Source organism: Halichoeres trimaculatus, unplaced genomic scaffold (genome assembly GCF_033239565.1).
Source record: "Halichoeres trimaculatus isolate MK-OKI-2021-1 unplaced genomic scaffold, fHalTri1.1 fHalTri1_scaffold_4, whole genome shotgun sequence".
Classification (NCBI taxonomy): Eukaryota; Metazoa; Chordata; class Actinopteri; order Labriformes; family Labridae; genus Halichoeres; species Halichoeres trimaculatus.
The window spans coordinates 19159573-19177584 of record NW_027437182.1 but is presented as its reverse complement, the minus strand read 5'-3'; the positions used below and the strand labels follow the sequence as shown (position 1 = coordinate 19177584).

Below are 18012 nucleotides of genomic sequence, written 5' to 3'. Positions count from 1 at the left end.
AACAAATGAAGGGAAATTTCTGATGTTACCTGCCACCAAAGAGCTGCATGCCAAGAAGTGCAAAGACAACAATGAAGAGGAAGAGGAGGAAGATGAGGGAGATGATGGACTTCATGGAGTTCATCAGAGAGACGACAAGGTTCCTCAGGGATGCCCAGTACCTTTAAAGTCATACAAAATAATAAAATGGTATTAAGACAAACAAACAAAAAACACAATGACAAATATAAAAAAATTACTTCTTAATTAATTTATGATAGCATACTTGTATGGTTTAAAAATAGAAATTAATGCTTTAAAGAGCCCTCAAACCATCTCTATTTGGTGAGTTGCAGCGACAGGTTACTTTAACCATGACAAACATAATGTATCTGAAATCCCCCCCAGCAAAAAAAACAACACTTGGTGTAGAGTTGTATTTGATTGTCTTATAAATCATATTGTAGTTAAAATATATAACAAGGCAACAGATTGATTTAAAAAAATGATTTGTCTATTTTTATTTTTATTTTGCTGATAGTGACTTTAGTGATGTGACTTAAAGAGAAAAATGCTAAAACTTGATGTTATCTTTCCCAGTGAGACCAAAGCATCAAGGCTCTTTCATGTTTTCTACCAGGAACGACCATGTCTAGGAAATAATGATGAGGATCAGGAGGCGACTTCAGCTTTTTCCTTAAGATCTTATTGTTTTTTGTTTGTTTTTTTTAAATTAAGACGCAGCAAAGGCTTTTTTCTCAAAGCAATGGGATATTTTTAGGCTAGAGAAATCAAAACAAAAGATCTAGACTATGGCTATGACTATTTTTGTAGCCCTTGGTTGCGTCATTAATACAAGAAGATACATAAATTCAAATAACCTTGTTAATAAAAAAAAGTCTTCTTCCACTATTTTTAGAAAACTGCACATATCAGTGACATAATAAATAAAATGACTGCTAGTGTAAGTAAATGTCCCTTTCAAAAAAAAAAAAAAAAAACATCCCAACAGATGGCAAGGAGTGAGGAGGGCTGCTGCACGAACTTGGTGATCTTGAAGATCCTCAGCAGACGGAGAGCACGCAGGACGCTGATGCCGAAGGAAGTGCCGGGCCTGAAGAAACCCCACAGCACTTCAAAGATACTGCCAACAATGACCTACGGAGATATACATGACAATATCAGAAGATACATTCAATTTAAATTTGTTCAAGAAACTGTATCCTTAGTGGGAACACACAGAGCAAATGTGTGTCCAGTATATTCAAACAGTAAGGCAGAGGAAAGAAGAATAAAGAAGCAACCATGATGCTACACGTAGAGAAATAGAGGATTCTCATACTGCATACAAATATGAGCAAGTGGATAACTGAGAAATAGAGAGAAGGAGGCTAAGTACTGACACTGCAGTCAAAGCAGTTAAAGGAGGAGTGGAAGTAGAGCCGTGGTCCCAGGCTGTACATCTTCAGGAACATCTCAGTCAGAAACAGAGCGAGGAACAGGAACTCTGCATAGTCTGCAACAATCACAGAAGAGGTATTTCAATTTTCCTGTACAATGTTACAGACAAAAAGTGCAGGTGCAAAAAAATCAGATCACTTGTCAAAACTTTAAGTATAAAAAACACACCAAGCAGCTGATAGCATGTGCAGACTTCTACATTTCCTATATTTTTCAACAGATATTAAGGCATCAATTACACGACAGCGTTTCATCTGAGGACGCTAAAACACTGTGAAAACTCAGTGGAAAAAAATCTGTGTTTACACGGAAACGCCGAGGCACTGAAAACTCTAGCTGTAGTAAGCATGATAGGCCTATAGTCGGTGCTATAACTGTCTTGTCCAGAAGCCGCTTTTGAGAGATCTCCACCGAAGAAGAGTTAAGCCGGTCATCTGGTGTATTGGGGAATACTAAGTGCAAAAGTTGCACATTTTGTATAAAGACAGTCAGCAGATTCAGCAGATTGAGCAGCACAAGCACAACACGGTAGGTCGCGACGATCGTAACAACGGTACTGTTGTCCTGTTGTATGCGCGTGTGCGAGGCGGAGTGTGACGTAAGCGTTTCTACTGAAAACGCCGGCTTCCTGTTTACACGGCAACGGTGTCGGGAGTGTTTCAGAAACATCCCACTCTGGAGGCCGTTTTAAAAAAAATGCGTTTTAGGGTGGCTGAAAAAGCCATTTCCGTGTAAACAAAACTTTTGCATTTCACCCTAAAACCGGCCCCTAAATCACTATGTGCTGTTCTGTCTTTAGACGCAGACTGGAATGGAATTATCTCTGGCTTGTTTTGGAAGCTGCTGGTCTTGGTACTAACTATAATAATGTGGTCAAGGTACTTTACCCTCACCCTCAGCCATGGTCTTTTCAGGTAACATTATACCATCACCCTTTCCAGTGTCAAGGCTCTTGTCAGGGTGCCCTCTTCCCCCTCTCCTCTTTGCCCTCTCCCTAAAACTTCCTGGGCAGGCAGCCTGGCTCAGACTACAGGATTTTAAAAATCTTATAAGATTCTAAAATTGGGCTGTATCTCACACATAAGGAGAATCTTCAAAGATCATCTTCTCTTAAATCTTAAGCACGCACTAACTACAAGATTTGAAAACACCTGACCAGCACACACTACAGGATTTCACCAAGATAATTTGACCAGAGAGAGTGATGGACCACATGTGCTCAGTTGTTTGATCTGAGGTTTTTAGCGCACTGGTGGGACAGGAGGAGAGAGAAGCGGAGCTGTCTGCAGCGGTGCCTTTCAACCATTACGCGCACGCAGAGAGACAGAGGTGAAACTGTTGCTGTATCAGCCAGTAATGGCATGATCTCACACCGATCACTGATAAAACAACAGTTTGCTACTGTATGAAAATGGCGTGGTTATGTGTTATTTTAAAAGGCATTATTGAACTAGCTCGAGTGGGCCAGTGGAGCGCGCAGTCAGCTGACCCAGAGCCTTTCAGTTGCACTTTGAGCCTGCGTTTATTGTCTGTTGTCCGGTCTCTTGGGCTCTTTCCAATTGTCCGACGAGTCTGTGAGACGATCGTGGGGCTAAAGATTCATCTGTCAACCGCTCACACTAGAAGATAACCTTAACGTCGGGGCCGATTTTAGTCCCCGACCAGATTTCTTCTCCGATTGTCGGGAGGACAGAATCGGGGTTAAATCGGGGCGAGAATCCTGTAGTGTGAGCCAGGCTTTAGGCAGCATCCCTCTCTTTCACCCATATCCTTCTGTAACACCTTACACCATTTATCAGTATTTGCGACGGCATTCTACTCTACAGAAATAATACATCAATATGAACCCCAATATAGGGGTGTTTGAGGAATACAGTGCCTTCTCATGCCTTTAGATTAACTGGACTAAATCTTCGCTGATGCCCCTTAATTCACTCCGATGACTTCTAGAGGGACTGTTAAAGAAAAGTGCCTGTAACCTATTGTCATTGAACTCTACCAAGCCCTCCTTTTTATCGAATAAAAAGAAACAACTGATAGCAAAGAAAAAAACAACATCAAACTTAAAGGAGTTTCTATGCTCCACAGTGGGACTCACAGAGGAAGTTGGACAACCACAGAGGCTGGTTGTGGTGCACAATGGCCACACACAGTGTGTTCAGAGCCACGAGGCCCAGCACTGTCCAGTAGAAAGTCTGTGTTTTGACCACACGGCGAATTGAGATGCGAAGGAGACGCTCCTTGCGGCGAAAATATGCTGTTGGACCCCGCTTGGCGCTCCTGATGCTTGATCTGGCCATGGGGATGCCTGTGGGGATCAGCCAGAGAGTATCAAATGTGCTTTTCAGAGGGCGACAGTACAGCTCAGTGTACGACACTGGAGTACACTTTATGGGCCCCCCTTTTCTTTTGCCATCCAGACTCTCACTCACCCACGGAGGAGATGTCACCATATTGTTCCTCCCCGGGTTGCCCTCGGTGCACTGCATCCATCCCTCTCCTCTTGATGGTGGTGGCTCTCTTTAACACTGCATACAGAGCAGACCAGTTTAAAATTTCCCCAAACAAACCGTAAGAAGCAGCATCTACATGACATCCTGTGAAATCTGTGGAACATTCTGTAAGGCGGTGACACAAAACAGACCTCTGGGCAACATTATGCACACGTAAATGTTCTTTTTTTTGTTGTTTTTTTTTGGTGAACACTGATTAACTTCTTGCTGGCTGTGCAAGTAGCCCAGAGGAGCGCCTTGTGCATCAACACCCTTACACTTAATAACACTCACAGGTAGATTCAGGCAGTGTGCAAAGGTGGTTTGTACTGTACAAAGAATGAAAATAAACTGATGAAGCAAATGATAAAGAGAAATCACAGTGAGGGTCGTCAACGGAAAGAATCTAAAATCTATGAAGTTCTGGCCGTGAGGGAAAGTTCATTACTACTGCAGTCAAATGAGATAAAAATGATCATTTAATGTTGGTGTAATGAGCCAACCACTAAATGTATAACTTCTGTGGTTATTTTATGATCTCTTATGGCAAACCATGCTCAGAGGCGGCTTGACGGCTCATGCATTACTTTTAATTGATCTGTGATAAAGTGCTGTTGTAACGTATCAGGGGACAGGACGTGCCGTGCACACATGCTGGAGTGAGTGTGATGAGTATGCGCTGACCTTCTATCACTGACTGATGTGTTTATGATTACCCCTCTTATCCCACCCTCCTGGTACCTTGTGCTTTCTGAATCTTACTCACAGTCAATATTTGCAGGGGAGATTTTTTTGTATTTAATAAGCCATTGCTCAAACACACCAAGCCACACACATATTTACAAGAATAAATGCTACTCCCTCTCTACACACACACACAGGAGGCAGGAACACTGAGCCCTGTCAATACATACACACAATCCCACATTATAAGCACATGCATGCTGCTGCTTTTCAGACCAACAGTTGCGAGGCAACCGCAGTGCACCACCTTTTCCTCCAGTCAGAGCTTCTGCATTTATTTCCATCAGAGCAGCAACTGTCTGAACATGAGACTCACTCAATGAGTTTTCAGTTTCCTTTTTCTATTCAAAAGGAAGCTCGAGTGCATTTGAGAGGCAGTGTGTGTGAAAATGAGGTGGTGAAGGTGGTGTGAGAGAGAGCAGAGCAGAGCAGAGCAGAGGGCGGTTCTCACCATATGCACCACCTGTACTCCACTCTGGGAGACTCCTGAGAGCTGCCAATCAATGAACATTTAATAAAAGCCCTGCCAGTTTGGTGAGGAGGAAAGGTCAAAGTTCAGCAGAGCAGAGAGGGTCACAGGAGGCAACTAGCTGTCTATGGGGCACTGTGCAGGCTGGCAGGTTTGGCTCTACTTTGTTTTGTGTGTATGTGCATTGCAGATTGGTAGAAGAGAAGAGGTGTGTGAGAGTGGAAGGGACCTGTAGTACAACATATACATAGCTAATAGGTTTTAAGTTAAATTTGATCAAGACTTAGAGTCTAAAGCCATGCAGCAGCTCTATGAAGCTGTGTGCTGCAAAATGCTTTCTGCTTTCACGTAAATGCTAACATAAGGATCCTTACATGCTCACAGTAAAAATACCAACACTTAGCAGACAGTCACAGCAGTGATACCCTGCTAAATGAGGCGCTGCCATCTTTACCTTAAATGCAAATTTCATGCAGTGAAATATTCACTTTTACTATTTCAATATTCACTCTCTGAGACGAGTGTTTGCTACCACTTTCCAACTAAAGCTCTGACCAGATGATATTCTGAGGAGTGCTGGAGGTGGAATGCTTTTTGGCATGATGAAAACATCAGTAACCTAAAAATCCCAACAGCTAGAGAGACTACATATAAAAGGACAACTTTGAAGTTTTTTTTTTTTTTTTTTTCTTTGTAAAAACAATGATTAGACCAAAATAGGGATGGGAATTGACAAGATTTTGTCAATACCGATGCCCTCATCGATTCTGCTTAACGATCTGATTCTTTGTCGATTCCTTTATCAATTCCTGGTGTGAATTTTCTTGGTACAAAAAGTAGCTATATAGGTTTTCTGTCTCCGCAACATTTAATTGAGTTTATACTGTAAGTGAATAAAATGTAGTTGGTCCCTGAGTCTGGATACTTCTGGGCATAATTATACAGAAACAGGTAAAAATTGCACACAGTGTGGCGCTGATGTACTGTGTTGTAACATATCAATCATTAAAGTAGGCCATCTAGTGTCTCAAAGTGGTCATAGCAATGGTTTAAGTTGTTTGGAAGCTTTCCTTAGTAATGAAGTCAGCCACGAGCCTGTTAGCTTTTGATATTTGAAATTCTCAGTATTTTTTACAAAGAGTTGATGTGATATGTTTCTATGATGAAAGTTGAAATTCTGTCCTGAAGCTGAAGTTATACTGATGTATGCTAACTGCTAGCATATCAATGCAGTTTCCCATATACGTTAGCATCAAGCTTGTGCTATTTTGTTATTTTGGTAAATAAGGTGATTTATACCATTTCTAATGTACTAAACATGAATCTCCTGAGAGAGAGAGTAATGTCCATTTTTTATGAAGTCAGTTCTTCAGTAAAACTTCAAGCTGAAAATCCTGAATCGATAAGGGAATTGATAAGGGAATCGTTAAGCACAAAGGCTAATGATAGCGATGGATTAAAACATTTTTTGTCGATTCTCAACTGGAACCGGTTTTCGATTCCCATCCCTAGACCAAAATGATTAAATAACACACTTGATGTTGCCCATTACAGTCTTTTCAAGGCAGATTCAGATTCTGCAGCTACATATATCTGGTGTGCTGAAGAAAGACAGAATGTAAAGCAGTTTGAGGACAGCAGAAAGACAACATGAACTTTGACACCAGTAAAAAAATATGCAAATCTCTTCTGACTTACCATCTAGGGCTGAAGGTCCTGAATTTTTATTCTCCTCTGCAAGCATGACTTCCTCTGAAAAGTAAACCACATTCAGATATCCACAGATAGCGAAATAAACCAGCATCCGTTGTGCTTCAATTGAGGAACAGCAAGAACATATAGATTCCTACACATTCAACAGTTGATAAAGATGTTCTCAACGCTGTGAGCAAAATATTGATTCCACATTTCTAATCTAAAGCAAAGTTTCCTAGAGCTGTGTCTGGGACTAAAGCCACCTGCTCTGTCGATCCAGGCCCGGTAGCCATTTAGCTCTCTCTCAATCTGCTGCTGACGTCTCAGCTTCATGAAGGCCCTGCGGTTTTCCACCCTCTCCCTCTCCTTGGCAAATTCCCTGCAAAACCAAAACAAACCACAGAATCATTTATTTACTCTTTTAGAGAGCAGGGATTTGTAGTTACACACAAATCATTTGACATGGAGACACTGAGGGGGGATAGATAGGCTCTCACTGTCTTCAGCTTAACTGTTCACATTGTTCATTCAACCACAAATATTAGACAAGAGGAGCTGGCGGAGAGCACGGCAAAGAGGTCTCTTCTTCCCCACTGTGGGGATAATGACAATGAATCCTCAATTAACCTTTCTGTCAAACTAATTAAGTTGTAGACACAGACACAATGTGCTGAAGCAGCAGGTTTTGGATTGACAGCTAGCCACTAAACCAGTCAGTCAAATAACATTTTTACACTGAGCCACCTGTTGGGTCGACAACACAAGGTGACTGAAGAGCTGCAGCTCGTTTCATTACATTTGAACATTTTCTTTCAGTCTGAGTCTTTGGGGGACTGGAAGGCTCAATTTGCAAAAGATTCAATCTAGCTTGACAGAGCGCACAATTACTGGCGCATCGGAGCAGTACTTTACAGGTGAAGTGGTCCCTTTTCAGTCATGGTTCATCAAACTACCAGCAACAGAAAAAAGAATTATGCATGTAAAGTCAAAAGAGAAAAAAATGCAGGAGAATTACCATTAAAGTGACATACAATGGACAGGAATGGTGACAACAGAAAATGCATGTATGTGCAACAAGAAACAACTGACCACCATGTCCTTAAAGAGGCTGAGAAGGATCTGTTTTAATTGGACTGCAGCGCCACCTTTTGGCCCGGAGTCTCACGCACACTGTTGTGAAGATGTGACTATTAACCATGCCTGTGTTTTGTTTTGGAATTAAACAGAGATTGGATTGAAACAAGTTTTCTTTGTTCAAGAAAACTGTTTATTGGATAAAACGCACCAAGGTAAGATTTATTTAAACAGTTATGTGCTGTTGTTTAAAACGTGGCAACAAGCAAATGTTGTAAGTTTGTTCTGTAGTTTAGTAGCCAGCTTTTTGTAGCGCTATTAGCAGTTATATGCGCCGACATATACGTAGGCAAACGGGACAACTAGCAAACTTTATCACTTTGTATCAGAGTTTAGCTGATGCTTGTGTTTAGCACTACTTGCAGCCTGGTGCTACGAGACATGTTCTTAATGTGTAACGCTATGTCTGAAATACACCAAATACATCTGTAGTCCAACCATAGACTGTAAAAAAAATGGACGTCCGCTTGCTCGGCTCGAAGTGAGGTCTCCACAAAAGCTGCTCCCCCTGGTGGCTGGCTGCAGTATAGGTTAAAAAATCCAGCTCTCCAGCCATTCCAGATGGGCTGTGGTCAAACTTTAAAAAATTAATACTCCTCGTAGAAATGTTTCTCACGTCCGATTGTTGTGGTGATTTGAAGATATCATTTGGCTTTCTTGTATTCAAATCCTCTTTTTTTCTGAAAAGTTTCATTTTCATTGGTTATAGGAGGTTAAAAACAGGGCTTCGCGTCATGCTTAACCAGGGATTGACAGCTGCCGTTCTTGTGTATTTTTTCCAGGGATTGTAAAATATGTTGGGAGGTTTAGTCAAGAAGTGATTAGACTCTCAATTATTATTTTTGTCACACAGCTCCACTCAGATTCTCCCAGAATCCCTCATCGTCTCTACTGCACAGACTCTGGCTGCACTTGCTGCCAATGGCTGCACCTGTGATAGGGTAATTTTGGCTTCAAAACCGTACAACGATAAATGGCGGCTCCACGCTGTCCACTCTATATACAGTCTATGAGTCCAACTCTGCTCCATTGTGTGTTGATTGCATTTGTCAACTCACACCAGCTGCATGTTCAGTCTGTTAAGCTGCATGACTGACAGACAGCTGGAGTCGCAGGCCCAGATGTTCCCGCGCTTCTCACTTCATTGATAAGCCTCTCTTCATTCATGTCGGGCTGTAAAACCTCAAACACCTGATCTGGCTCTGCTCATGATGTCCATTTGTCGTTGTAGTCAAGTTAAATACCAACCGATTTTGACACAGTTTCTTTTATTTTGAAAGTCACCAGGTGTTTGATGTAGTTTCAAGTCACAACTTCTTGTTCCCTACACTGAATTTATGCATCACATCTCCGCATCCGTCAAAAATAAAATGACTGCAGATTACCTGCGACATGACAGACCATTTGTTGCTGTAACAGAGCGGATATGGACTGCAGGTGCATCTGGTGTATTTCAGCTGTTAGTTAAGTCCTGCCAGCGCTCATCTACCAAGCAGAGCTAACATAACCTCATGCTTCACATCATTGATAGACTCTTATGGCTAAAATACACCAGATGCATCTGCAGTCCGTCTCCAGTAAACGCGCCACAGAACGGAACTGGACTGCAAACGTATCTGGTTTATTTGAGGTGTTTGAACAGAAAACTGCAGTGTAACTGCTGCATGTGGCTTACAATAAACATTATCACAAACAGCTTAGCCTGTGTTTTAGCCTTTATCCCCTGCACTATCACTCTCCCACTTATCTTTCTTCTGCTCCACTGTCCTTTTTCTGTCTGTTAGGCTCCTGTGTCCACCATGACTACAAATTAATCCAAGAATCTGTTTTCAGCAGAGAAAACCACAGATGTATCTTCTCACTACTACTACCACTCACTAGGGGAAGGTAAGAAGTAGAATTTCAAAATATTAGCGCTGATAATCTCATTTTTACTCTAAAGTGTGAATTACAATCAGGCAAATTTCTAGAAGTGAGACTTTTCCAAGATTACTTAGAAACTCCTCACAGCCCCTTTTGTGTCAACTGGAAACAGATTACAGGCCAACTCTGTGAATTTGCTACGAGCAAAAAATGAAGCAGCATTTTTACAATGGCAGGATTGTTTTTGAATCGTAAATGTGTTTACAAAGATAAGTAAAATGAAATTTAAACCCACCCAGAGAGGACTCCTAGCACCAGGTTCAGCACAAAGAAAGAGCCAATGATGATGAGAGGGATGAAGTAGAGCCAGTTCCAGTTGGGGCCCAAGGCATCATCGGTCTGAAACATCAAAAATAAGATCTAAATTCAGTAAAATGCAAGACAGAAATACCAAAGTGTAGGTGAGGTTCCAGTCAGATTGCAAGTGGGCCATCTAACAGAGACAAAGTGTGTATTGATCTACTCTGGACTCACAAAGAGTGTGGAGGATAAGCTACTGTATAAAAACCAATATAGAAACAGAGTAGTGCTTATTTACTTTACAGCACCTGGACCTGAGAAAGGTTCTGTGTATCTCAGCAGTGACACGAAACTTCGCCCTCGAGGTCAACAGAGTATTGTTTCTTCAACAGTAATGATTAGTCTGTAAATCTCATTCAGTATCACTTTAGGCAATCTATTACAATTGATATGACACATCTCCTAAACTCACTTTCTTAATAACCCTCTGTGAGAGCAGGCGGAGGCAGAACCTGACCACAAATTACAGTAACAGCAGCTGGTGTGATGATTTCTCATTGTACCGCTGTTTGTCTTTTAGTGTTTATCAATCAGAGCAAAAGAAGAATTGTGTATTAAACTGCAGCTTCGTCATTTTCAGGGGGAAATGATACTAGAGAACGCCCATTTCATGATTTATAACATGATTTTCAGTCATGTCACAGACACAGATACAGACTGTACAACTGTAAGGCATTTGCATAAAATTATGGCATGATGACGGCCAAAATTAAAAAAGAAGAACAATAACCTCCAAATCCCTCCTGTTTCTCTTTTGTTTACTACAGACTACATAATAGTCTCTAAACTATACTCTGGTGAAATTAAAGATATCAACAGGCCCCACTTCCTAAAAATTATCTTCTCCCTTCCCTCCCTCTGTTGATCTGGTATCTACTATAAATCACAATCCCAGAGCCTCTGGCTGAAGAGTTGATGAAATATTCTGTATTTGTCCTTCAGGGAGAGCAGTGACAGTGTTTTTTCAGTCCCATTAAATCTTATCCTAATCAGATTTGCCAAACTCCAGCAGAATAGCTCAGCCCTAGAGTGTTTGAAAATGGATCAGTGGTGGCCTTCAAACACTGAATGATTGCAACAGAAGCTTCTGAAACAGTTTTCAAATCCAAGGTAAGTTTCCACATGAAAACCTCACACATGAGCAGAATCGCAGTTCTCTTTTTGCTAAATGTTTCCCTGATGTTTTCTGCACAGTGTCAGAATCTGAAAAGTATCGTAAAATTTAGCTACAAAAAAAGTGTGAACACAGTGTGAGATGATTTGCAGGATGACCATGCAGGCAACAGACCCAGTATATCACAGTAGCAGATGGTGCCACTGCTTGCTGTACAGTCTCCATACTGTCTATGTTTGTGTCTGCCTGCCCCCTTCAAATTGAGAAAGTCACCCTGCAGCATCTCACACCTGTGTGACAGAGACTGTACAGCAGAAAATTACATTGTTTGGTTGCAGCACTCATTATTTGAATACAGTTTTGTGCGAGGTGCTCCCCATTTCCCCCTGTCAATGTTGCATTCAGTTCATCTTGCATCAGTTGCTAGGCACCGCCCTGTTGGCTATGGCTGCCTTTTGCAGCAGCTCTCTCTTCTTTGTACATTTTTGGTCATTTTTTTCATCTTTTTTTCATAATCTTTGTATTTGGAGTGGATCATTACTTTGTATGGCTCATTTGTTGGTCATGGACACCAAACTTTTTGTGGCTTCAGCGATATTTTTACTACTTTTTCTCCTGTGTTTGTCTGGAGATCCTACATGTAACCATGGCTGCATTGTTTACATGTGAACTCAGCTGTTAGCAATCTGTAGCATGTCAATGCTAACTGGTGTAAGGCCTGATGTCTTCCCACAAGGTGAGGAGAAGGAGGTGAGGACGACGTGCTGGTTCTCAGGTGTGAGCTAAGAAGTGACGACATGGACCTGTCCTTCCATCCATCGTTATTGGGAACGTAAGATCTAAATCCAATAAGATGGACAAGCTAGCCGTGCTAACCCAGCAACAGAGGAAATACCAGAGGGAAGAGTAGCATCATGCTATTCACAGACATGGCTAACGGCGCTAACATCAGGCACCAACGCCACATTGGAAGAGCTTCACCTGCTGTGAGGAAAGGAGACAGAGATGGAGCATGACTGAAGAAGCTCAGTCCTGGACCCTGTGGAGGTGGAGGCTGGCTGAACTGGACAATGATGGACAAGCCGTCATCATCTATTTTCTTATGGACCTTTTTGCACTTTCTATACACTTTGTTACTTTTGTTTTCTAGATTGCTGCTGTGACTTCAATTTCGTTGCACTTGTTACAATAACAATAAAATTCTATTCTATTCTATTCTGGTTACTTCTTTATTATGTGGAGAACAAGGGTTTGAGGATGCAACACAGCCAAAAGAGTTTATTTTAAAAGCAATCATGCCTCCAAAAGGATATATGGCCTGAGTTTAAGTGATTCCCACTTTAAGTGGATTCAAATGAAAGTCCATGCGATCAGTGGCCACCCTTCAGGATCCACCTGCAGTAAGCTGGATAACAACCCTATCACATTTTTTCTATACAAAAACCTGTAATTCATCACATTAACATGTACAGAGAGAAGAAGGTTTTTAGACATTTTCTCCCCTTTTTCAGATATTGCTGATGAGATTTGTCTGCTCCATTTGCTTTCACAATGAAGTAATAAGTGCATGTTACTTCTCTTTCTTGAATTATGGATATAAGAAAGGATAAAAAAACAAAGTTTCCACCTTCTCTTCATGTCTGCATTCAGCTCACAGAGGTTTACACAGTGCTTTCTCTGCCGCTTGCTCTCAAGTGCATCAAATTTCAAAGCCACTTGTAGGTACAAATTATTATTCAGGTCTTTCAGCAAGGTGCAGCAAATCATACATTTCCCAGGCTAAAGGAAATAAAATTGGCATTCAGATGGCAGACAAGGAATCAAGACAGTGCTTTACAGTCTTATTGTTAGAATCAAACCACAGTTACCCCTCCTCCTCCTCCTAGCTCCTAGCTCCTGTCCCACAGGCAGTTTGTCAGTAGGGGCTGCAGGGTTTGAAAAGCTCCACCAAGCATCTACCAGTGTGCTGGAAGCAAAGCCTCAAATGTTCATTAGGGTTAATGATGTCTAAACGATAGCACAACACTGCTACACTCCAATAACTATGAGCAACTGAGGAAGATATTTAGTGTGTATGTGTGTGTCTGCGTGTGTGTTTGCTGTCTCACATTGTAGAGTACAGTGGTCCATCCTTCCATGGTGATGCACTGGAAGACAGTGAGAACAGCAAACAGGATGTTGTCAAACTGCGTGATGCCGTCGTTCGGGCCAATCCAGGTATCACTGCAGGTGTATTTAGAGGGACACTGACGCACACCACACGGGAACTCCACTTCAGATGAGTCCACCGTCTCATTTTCTGAACAGAAAGAGTAAACACAGGATATTAACAGGAGGATATTTGACCAAAGTTCCAAACAAAGAAGAAAATATTTGGCCTTTTTAATTGGCTGCATTATTCCCTGACAATGAAATCCAAAAACACCTGAAGTGATCAATGAAATAGAGAAGGTGAGTGAATTAAATCTTTTGTTCTCATGTAAATAGTCTTTAAAGTTCAAATCTACATCCTCAGTGAGCGAAACCACTTACTTTTGTTCCATGGTTGAGTTTCGTACTGTGAATTCTTGCCTTGAACTTTAGCCAAATGTCATGTTATACTTTAAGACATGAATCAGAATTAATAAGAGTTATAAAATACAGCCAGGAGTCTGAATAAACAGTGGTAGGACTGCTCAGAGGCAGCACATTCTCTTCCGTCTGTTATCTCTCTGTGCATTCAGCGTCAGTGTGACAGGAGGAGCTCTGAGGTTAATGACAGCTCTGAATGTACAATGAGGCATTGTGCTTCACCACGTTGTTGATTTTAATTATAATAGAAAACACTGTCAGCCTGGTTTGATTGGGTCTCCAGGTGCAGCCTGGCACTGTGTGTGTGTGTGTGTGTGTGTGTGTGTGTGTGTACATGCGTACATGGATATACTGCTTTAACACCTGTACGCACCACACACATACTGGTGGCAGTAATTGATGAGCTCAGGCCTGACATTTTGCTTTTACTAATACAGTTTCCTGCAAAAACAGGTGAAATAAAATTCTTTAACTGTTTGAGTTCATGAATAATTCAAAACCACTTCAAAGCCTTTGCTCAGATTGCTCCCTTTGGTACCGTCCATGCTGTCAGTGAGTGCCAGTGTTGTTGACACAATTTCCTTGCTTTGAGTGCAATACAGATCAAATCATGCCATACAATGGAAAATATAACAAAAAATAGTTATCACAGGGTGCTGTGATTGGTTAAACACATTAATGGAGACGTGAGTCATCTTGTAAGTGTGGCAAAGAATAAAGGCTCAGAAGAGAGGTACTACTTGGTTCTGGTGTACATCATGTGATATTCACCATGTACCTGTGAACTTCATAGAAAATGAGTGTGTTTGTACCCAGTATGCCAGGCTGTGGTTCGCAGGTGTGGTGTAGTTTGCCGCTGTAAAACTCCAGGCCGATGATTGCGAACATGAGGATAGCAAAAAAGAGCAGAAGGCCAATCTGCAGCAGAGGAACCATAGCCTTCATTATCGACTTCAGGACTATCTGCAGACCTGGAAACAGATCACACAGTGTGCAGAGGAGTCAAGACCAGAATGCAACTCATACAGAACGATTTCTGAAGCATGCATGTTCATAGAACTTGGATCTTTTAAGGTCCCATATTATGCCAAATATCACTTTATTAAGTCTTTTATGGAATTTTGTGGGTCTTTGGCTTTCCTCCCAGCCCACAAAAAGTGACATTTAATGACAAAACCTGTACTTAGTAGCGCTTGTGCATGTAAAATCCTGACCTTAAAACGAGCTGTTTGGATTTTGGGGATTTGCCCACGTCAGCAATTCCCTTTTTTGGCCAATCAGGAGCAAGTCTGACCTGATTGGTCCACCGGAGCAGATACCCCCGAACACCCTCCCTGCCCACTCCACACTCAGTAAAACTGTGCATGTGTGTGCTAGTCACTTCACGGCTGACTGCTTTTCCAACTTTGGACAGAACAACAGAGGGCTAGAGAATAGACTGGTCCTGAATCCAGGTGCATTACCAACCATCCGCCAACAAACCTCAGACCCTGGAAATGTGAGTATTTTAAATGCTGTGTGCTGTGGAGCAGATGTAAGAGCTTTTCCTCAATGTCCCCCTGTCTCTATGTTAGCTTCAGGATGCTAACTTTAGCTGAAGTTAGCCTGTTGTTTTAGCCTGTAATGTTATGGTAAATGAGCTTCACTGTTTTCTAAACATTGTGCACTCAGAGCTCATGGCGCCGCTCTTAGTGACGCTGAAGAGCGGGGCGGTATCAGCGGTGGCTCATTTACATATGAAGGCCACGCCCACTAAATCAGAGCGTTCTGAACAGAGGGGCTATGAGAGCCTAGAAACAATGCTGCTGTGCTTGATTTATTGGCTTTTTGGACCAAAACATGCTACTACCATTTCATGAAGACATCAATGATCAATATTAAACTGCAGAAAAGGAGCATAAAATGGGACCTTTAACAACAGTTTTTAATTATTGGGAAAAAAAAGTTTAAAAAATGTCTTGTTTTAAAATCAATTGAACCAGGGTGTCCAGAAGTTTTCCGTTTTCATATTTTACAAATACGATTTGGCTTATTGTTTTACTTTTTTTGATTAAAATTATGTGTTTGAATCATAAATCAAAGACAAAACAGGCTTTCATGAAGAGGTTGATAAAATATGCACCATTAAACCAAGACCAAATGTTGATGTGTGCCTAAAATGTAATAAAGGCCTTCACCAATCACCTACATAATTTTAATTGAAGTCTCAGAGTTTGATAAGGACTGCCTTGAAAAATAATACTATAAAAACATGTTTTACTCTAATTTTGGTGTGTCACTTTGCAGACAATTTTGGTTTAATTTCTTTGAAACTGTTTCTACAAAAAAAAGTAAACCCACAGAAATATGTGATGAGGCTAAAATTCTGGCAGCCTGGTTTTGAAATTTGGCCGTAAACCACCACAGTCCCTGTCACACACAAAAAAAGATATGAAAGTAATGACATGGTACTCACTTGGGATGCCTGAGACCAGTTTAAGGGGACGCAGCACTCGCACAGCCCGCAGGGTCCTCAGGTCCACTGAGATGTTCATGTGTGCGCCTGCTGCAGCCAGGATCCTACCAAGATAAACACAAAAAGACAGAGAGATCAACACAAACAAACAAACATATGGAAACCCACACAGAGAAAAGAGTGAGGCACACTGCAGAATTGTCACAGCTTTTTGCTTTATAATCTGTGTTAGTGGAGGCCTTTCATGCATATTGTACACACACACACGCACACACACACACACAGGTCACTCCGCTGAGGATGGCTGCAGTGTTAAGATATGGAGAGACAGGACGTGAGGGTCTCATGGAAAATGGAGAAAACAACAGGGATATATTTAGGGGCTTTTGGCTGCTTTTCTGTGTGGGTGGACGGCTGTGACAACCGTTATTTAGAAAGAGACAAAAAAAAAACACAGCAGCTCCATCAAGGGACGGCAGGACACCCTGAGGCAGCAGGGACATGAGGAACACGGACAAACACATGCCTGGACACACAATCAACCTCTTATCTGTGGCTCAGAGTCCTTTAAGGTTTCCTTTGTTACTTTGTTTGTCTTGTTTTGTCTCCTCTGCTCTTCCAGGCTGTAAATACACCTCTGTGTCCTTCAGGCCTCAGACTGATGAGAAAAAGAAAGGAAGCGTCTGCTGATCCTCACCCTTTGTTTCCTCATTAGTCTGCCCTCCTGCCTTTCTTTTCTCTCTCCTCATATCTCTATCTCTATCTCTATCCATGAACCTCTTATCTCTCAATTCCTTCCTTCTCTTCCTTTTTTCAACCTCCCTCCCAATTACACTGGCACTCTCACTTTTTTACTAACCCTGAAACCCATTTATTCCCCTTTCACCTGAATGCCCACTGCACAAAAGGCAGAAATGAAAGGAGAAAGGGGGAAAAAAACAAAAGAAGAGGGGTTGAGGAAATGTTTCTCTGGAGGTAGCAGAATTTAATTTCATTTTTTTTTTTTTATCTCCAAACTTATTTGGGACTTTGAGAGAAAATAAATAACTCTTTTTGAGCCAGATGAGCTGAATGATTACAGACATATCATATCACAAAGTGCACTTTGATGAAAATACATTTAAAAATCTTGATGATAAATTATGACATGGTCAACCACCCATTAAAGAAGAACCTCCATGATTTCAACATTGTTTTTGTGTATTACACTGGTTTTTACATCTTCACGTGTTGCTCATCGCTCAGCAAGAGAAAACCGCAACACAGGGCCAATCACATTCCTGTGATTCAGTGGCGAGAATTAGTCCTGCCTATAGCTTTGAAGACACAGAGTGTCATTTAATTAACAGGAGAAAAAGCAGAGAGGGAGAGACTGGGGGGAAGGGGGGTGGATTAAAATAGCTCATCATCATCCACACAAATATAGAAATAGAATTATCCTCATGAGTTTAACACCTCTAACTATCCCCCTTTGATTTTTCTCTCCTTCCTTTGTCTCTACAGCTATCTTTTATGTCTTCATGCTTTTTCTCTTTTCTCCTTTTCCTCCCATCACTCCCTCTGCTGCCTCCTGACACCTCTGTCATTTCATCCCCCACTTCCTCCATCTTTCAATCTTTCTTCAGACCATTACTCAGTCCTGGCTGCTCTTTAGTTGTTATGGAGACTAGAGGAC

The 18012-nt window shown here is 41.5% G+C and overlaps 1 protein-coding gene across 1 annotated transcript in view; it reads right to left on the bottom strand.

The window, feature by feature from the left end:
- The window catches only part of cacna1ea (calcium channel, voltage-dependent, R type, alpha 1E subunit a), a 118515-nt gene that overhangs the window by 33410 nt on the left and 67093 nt on the right, over positions 1-18012 (bottom strand). The window contains exons 6-17 of the mRNA XM_074668013.1: positions 16338-16441; positions 14695-14853; positions 13420-13610; positions 10133-10236; positions 7104-7219; positions 6844-6897; positions 5128-5169; positions 3873-3968; positions 3539-3748; positions 1383-1495; positions 1025-1137; positions 30-161 (exon numbers count right to left, since the gene is read on the bottom strand). Coding sequence (XP_074524114.1) covers positions 30-161; positions 1025-1137; positions 1383-1495; positions 3539-3748; positions 3873-3968; positions 5128-5169; positions 6844-6897; positions 7104-7219; positions 10133-10236; positions 13420-13610; positions 14695-14853; positions 16338-16441 — 1434 coding nt within the window. The remainder of the gene's footprint in view (positions 1-29; positions 162-1024; positions 1138-1382; positions 1496-3538; positions 3749-3872; positions 3969-5127; positions 5170-6843; positions 6898-7103; positions 7220-10132; positions 10237-13419; positions 13611-14694; positions 14854-16337; positions 16442-18012) is intronic.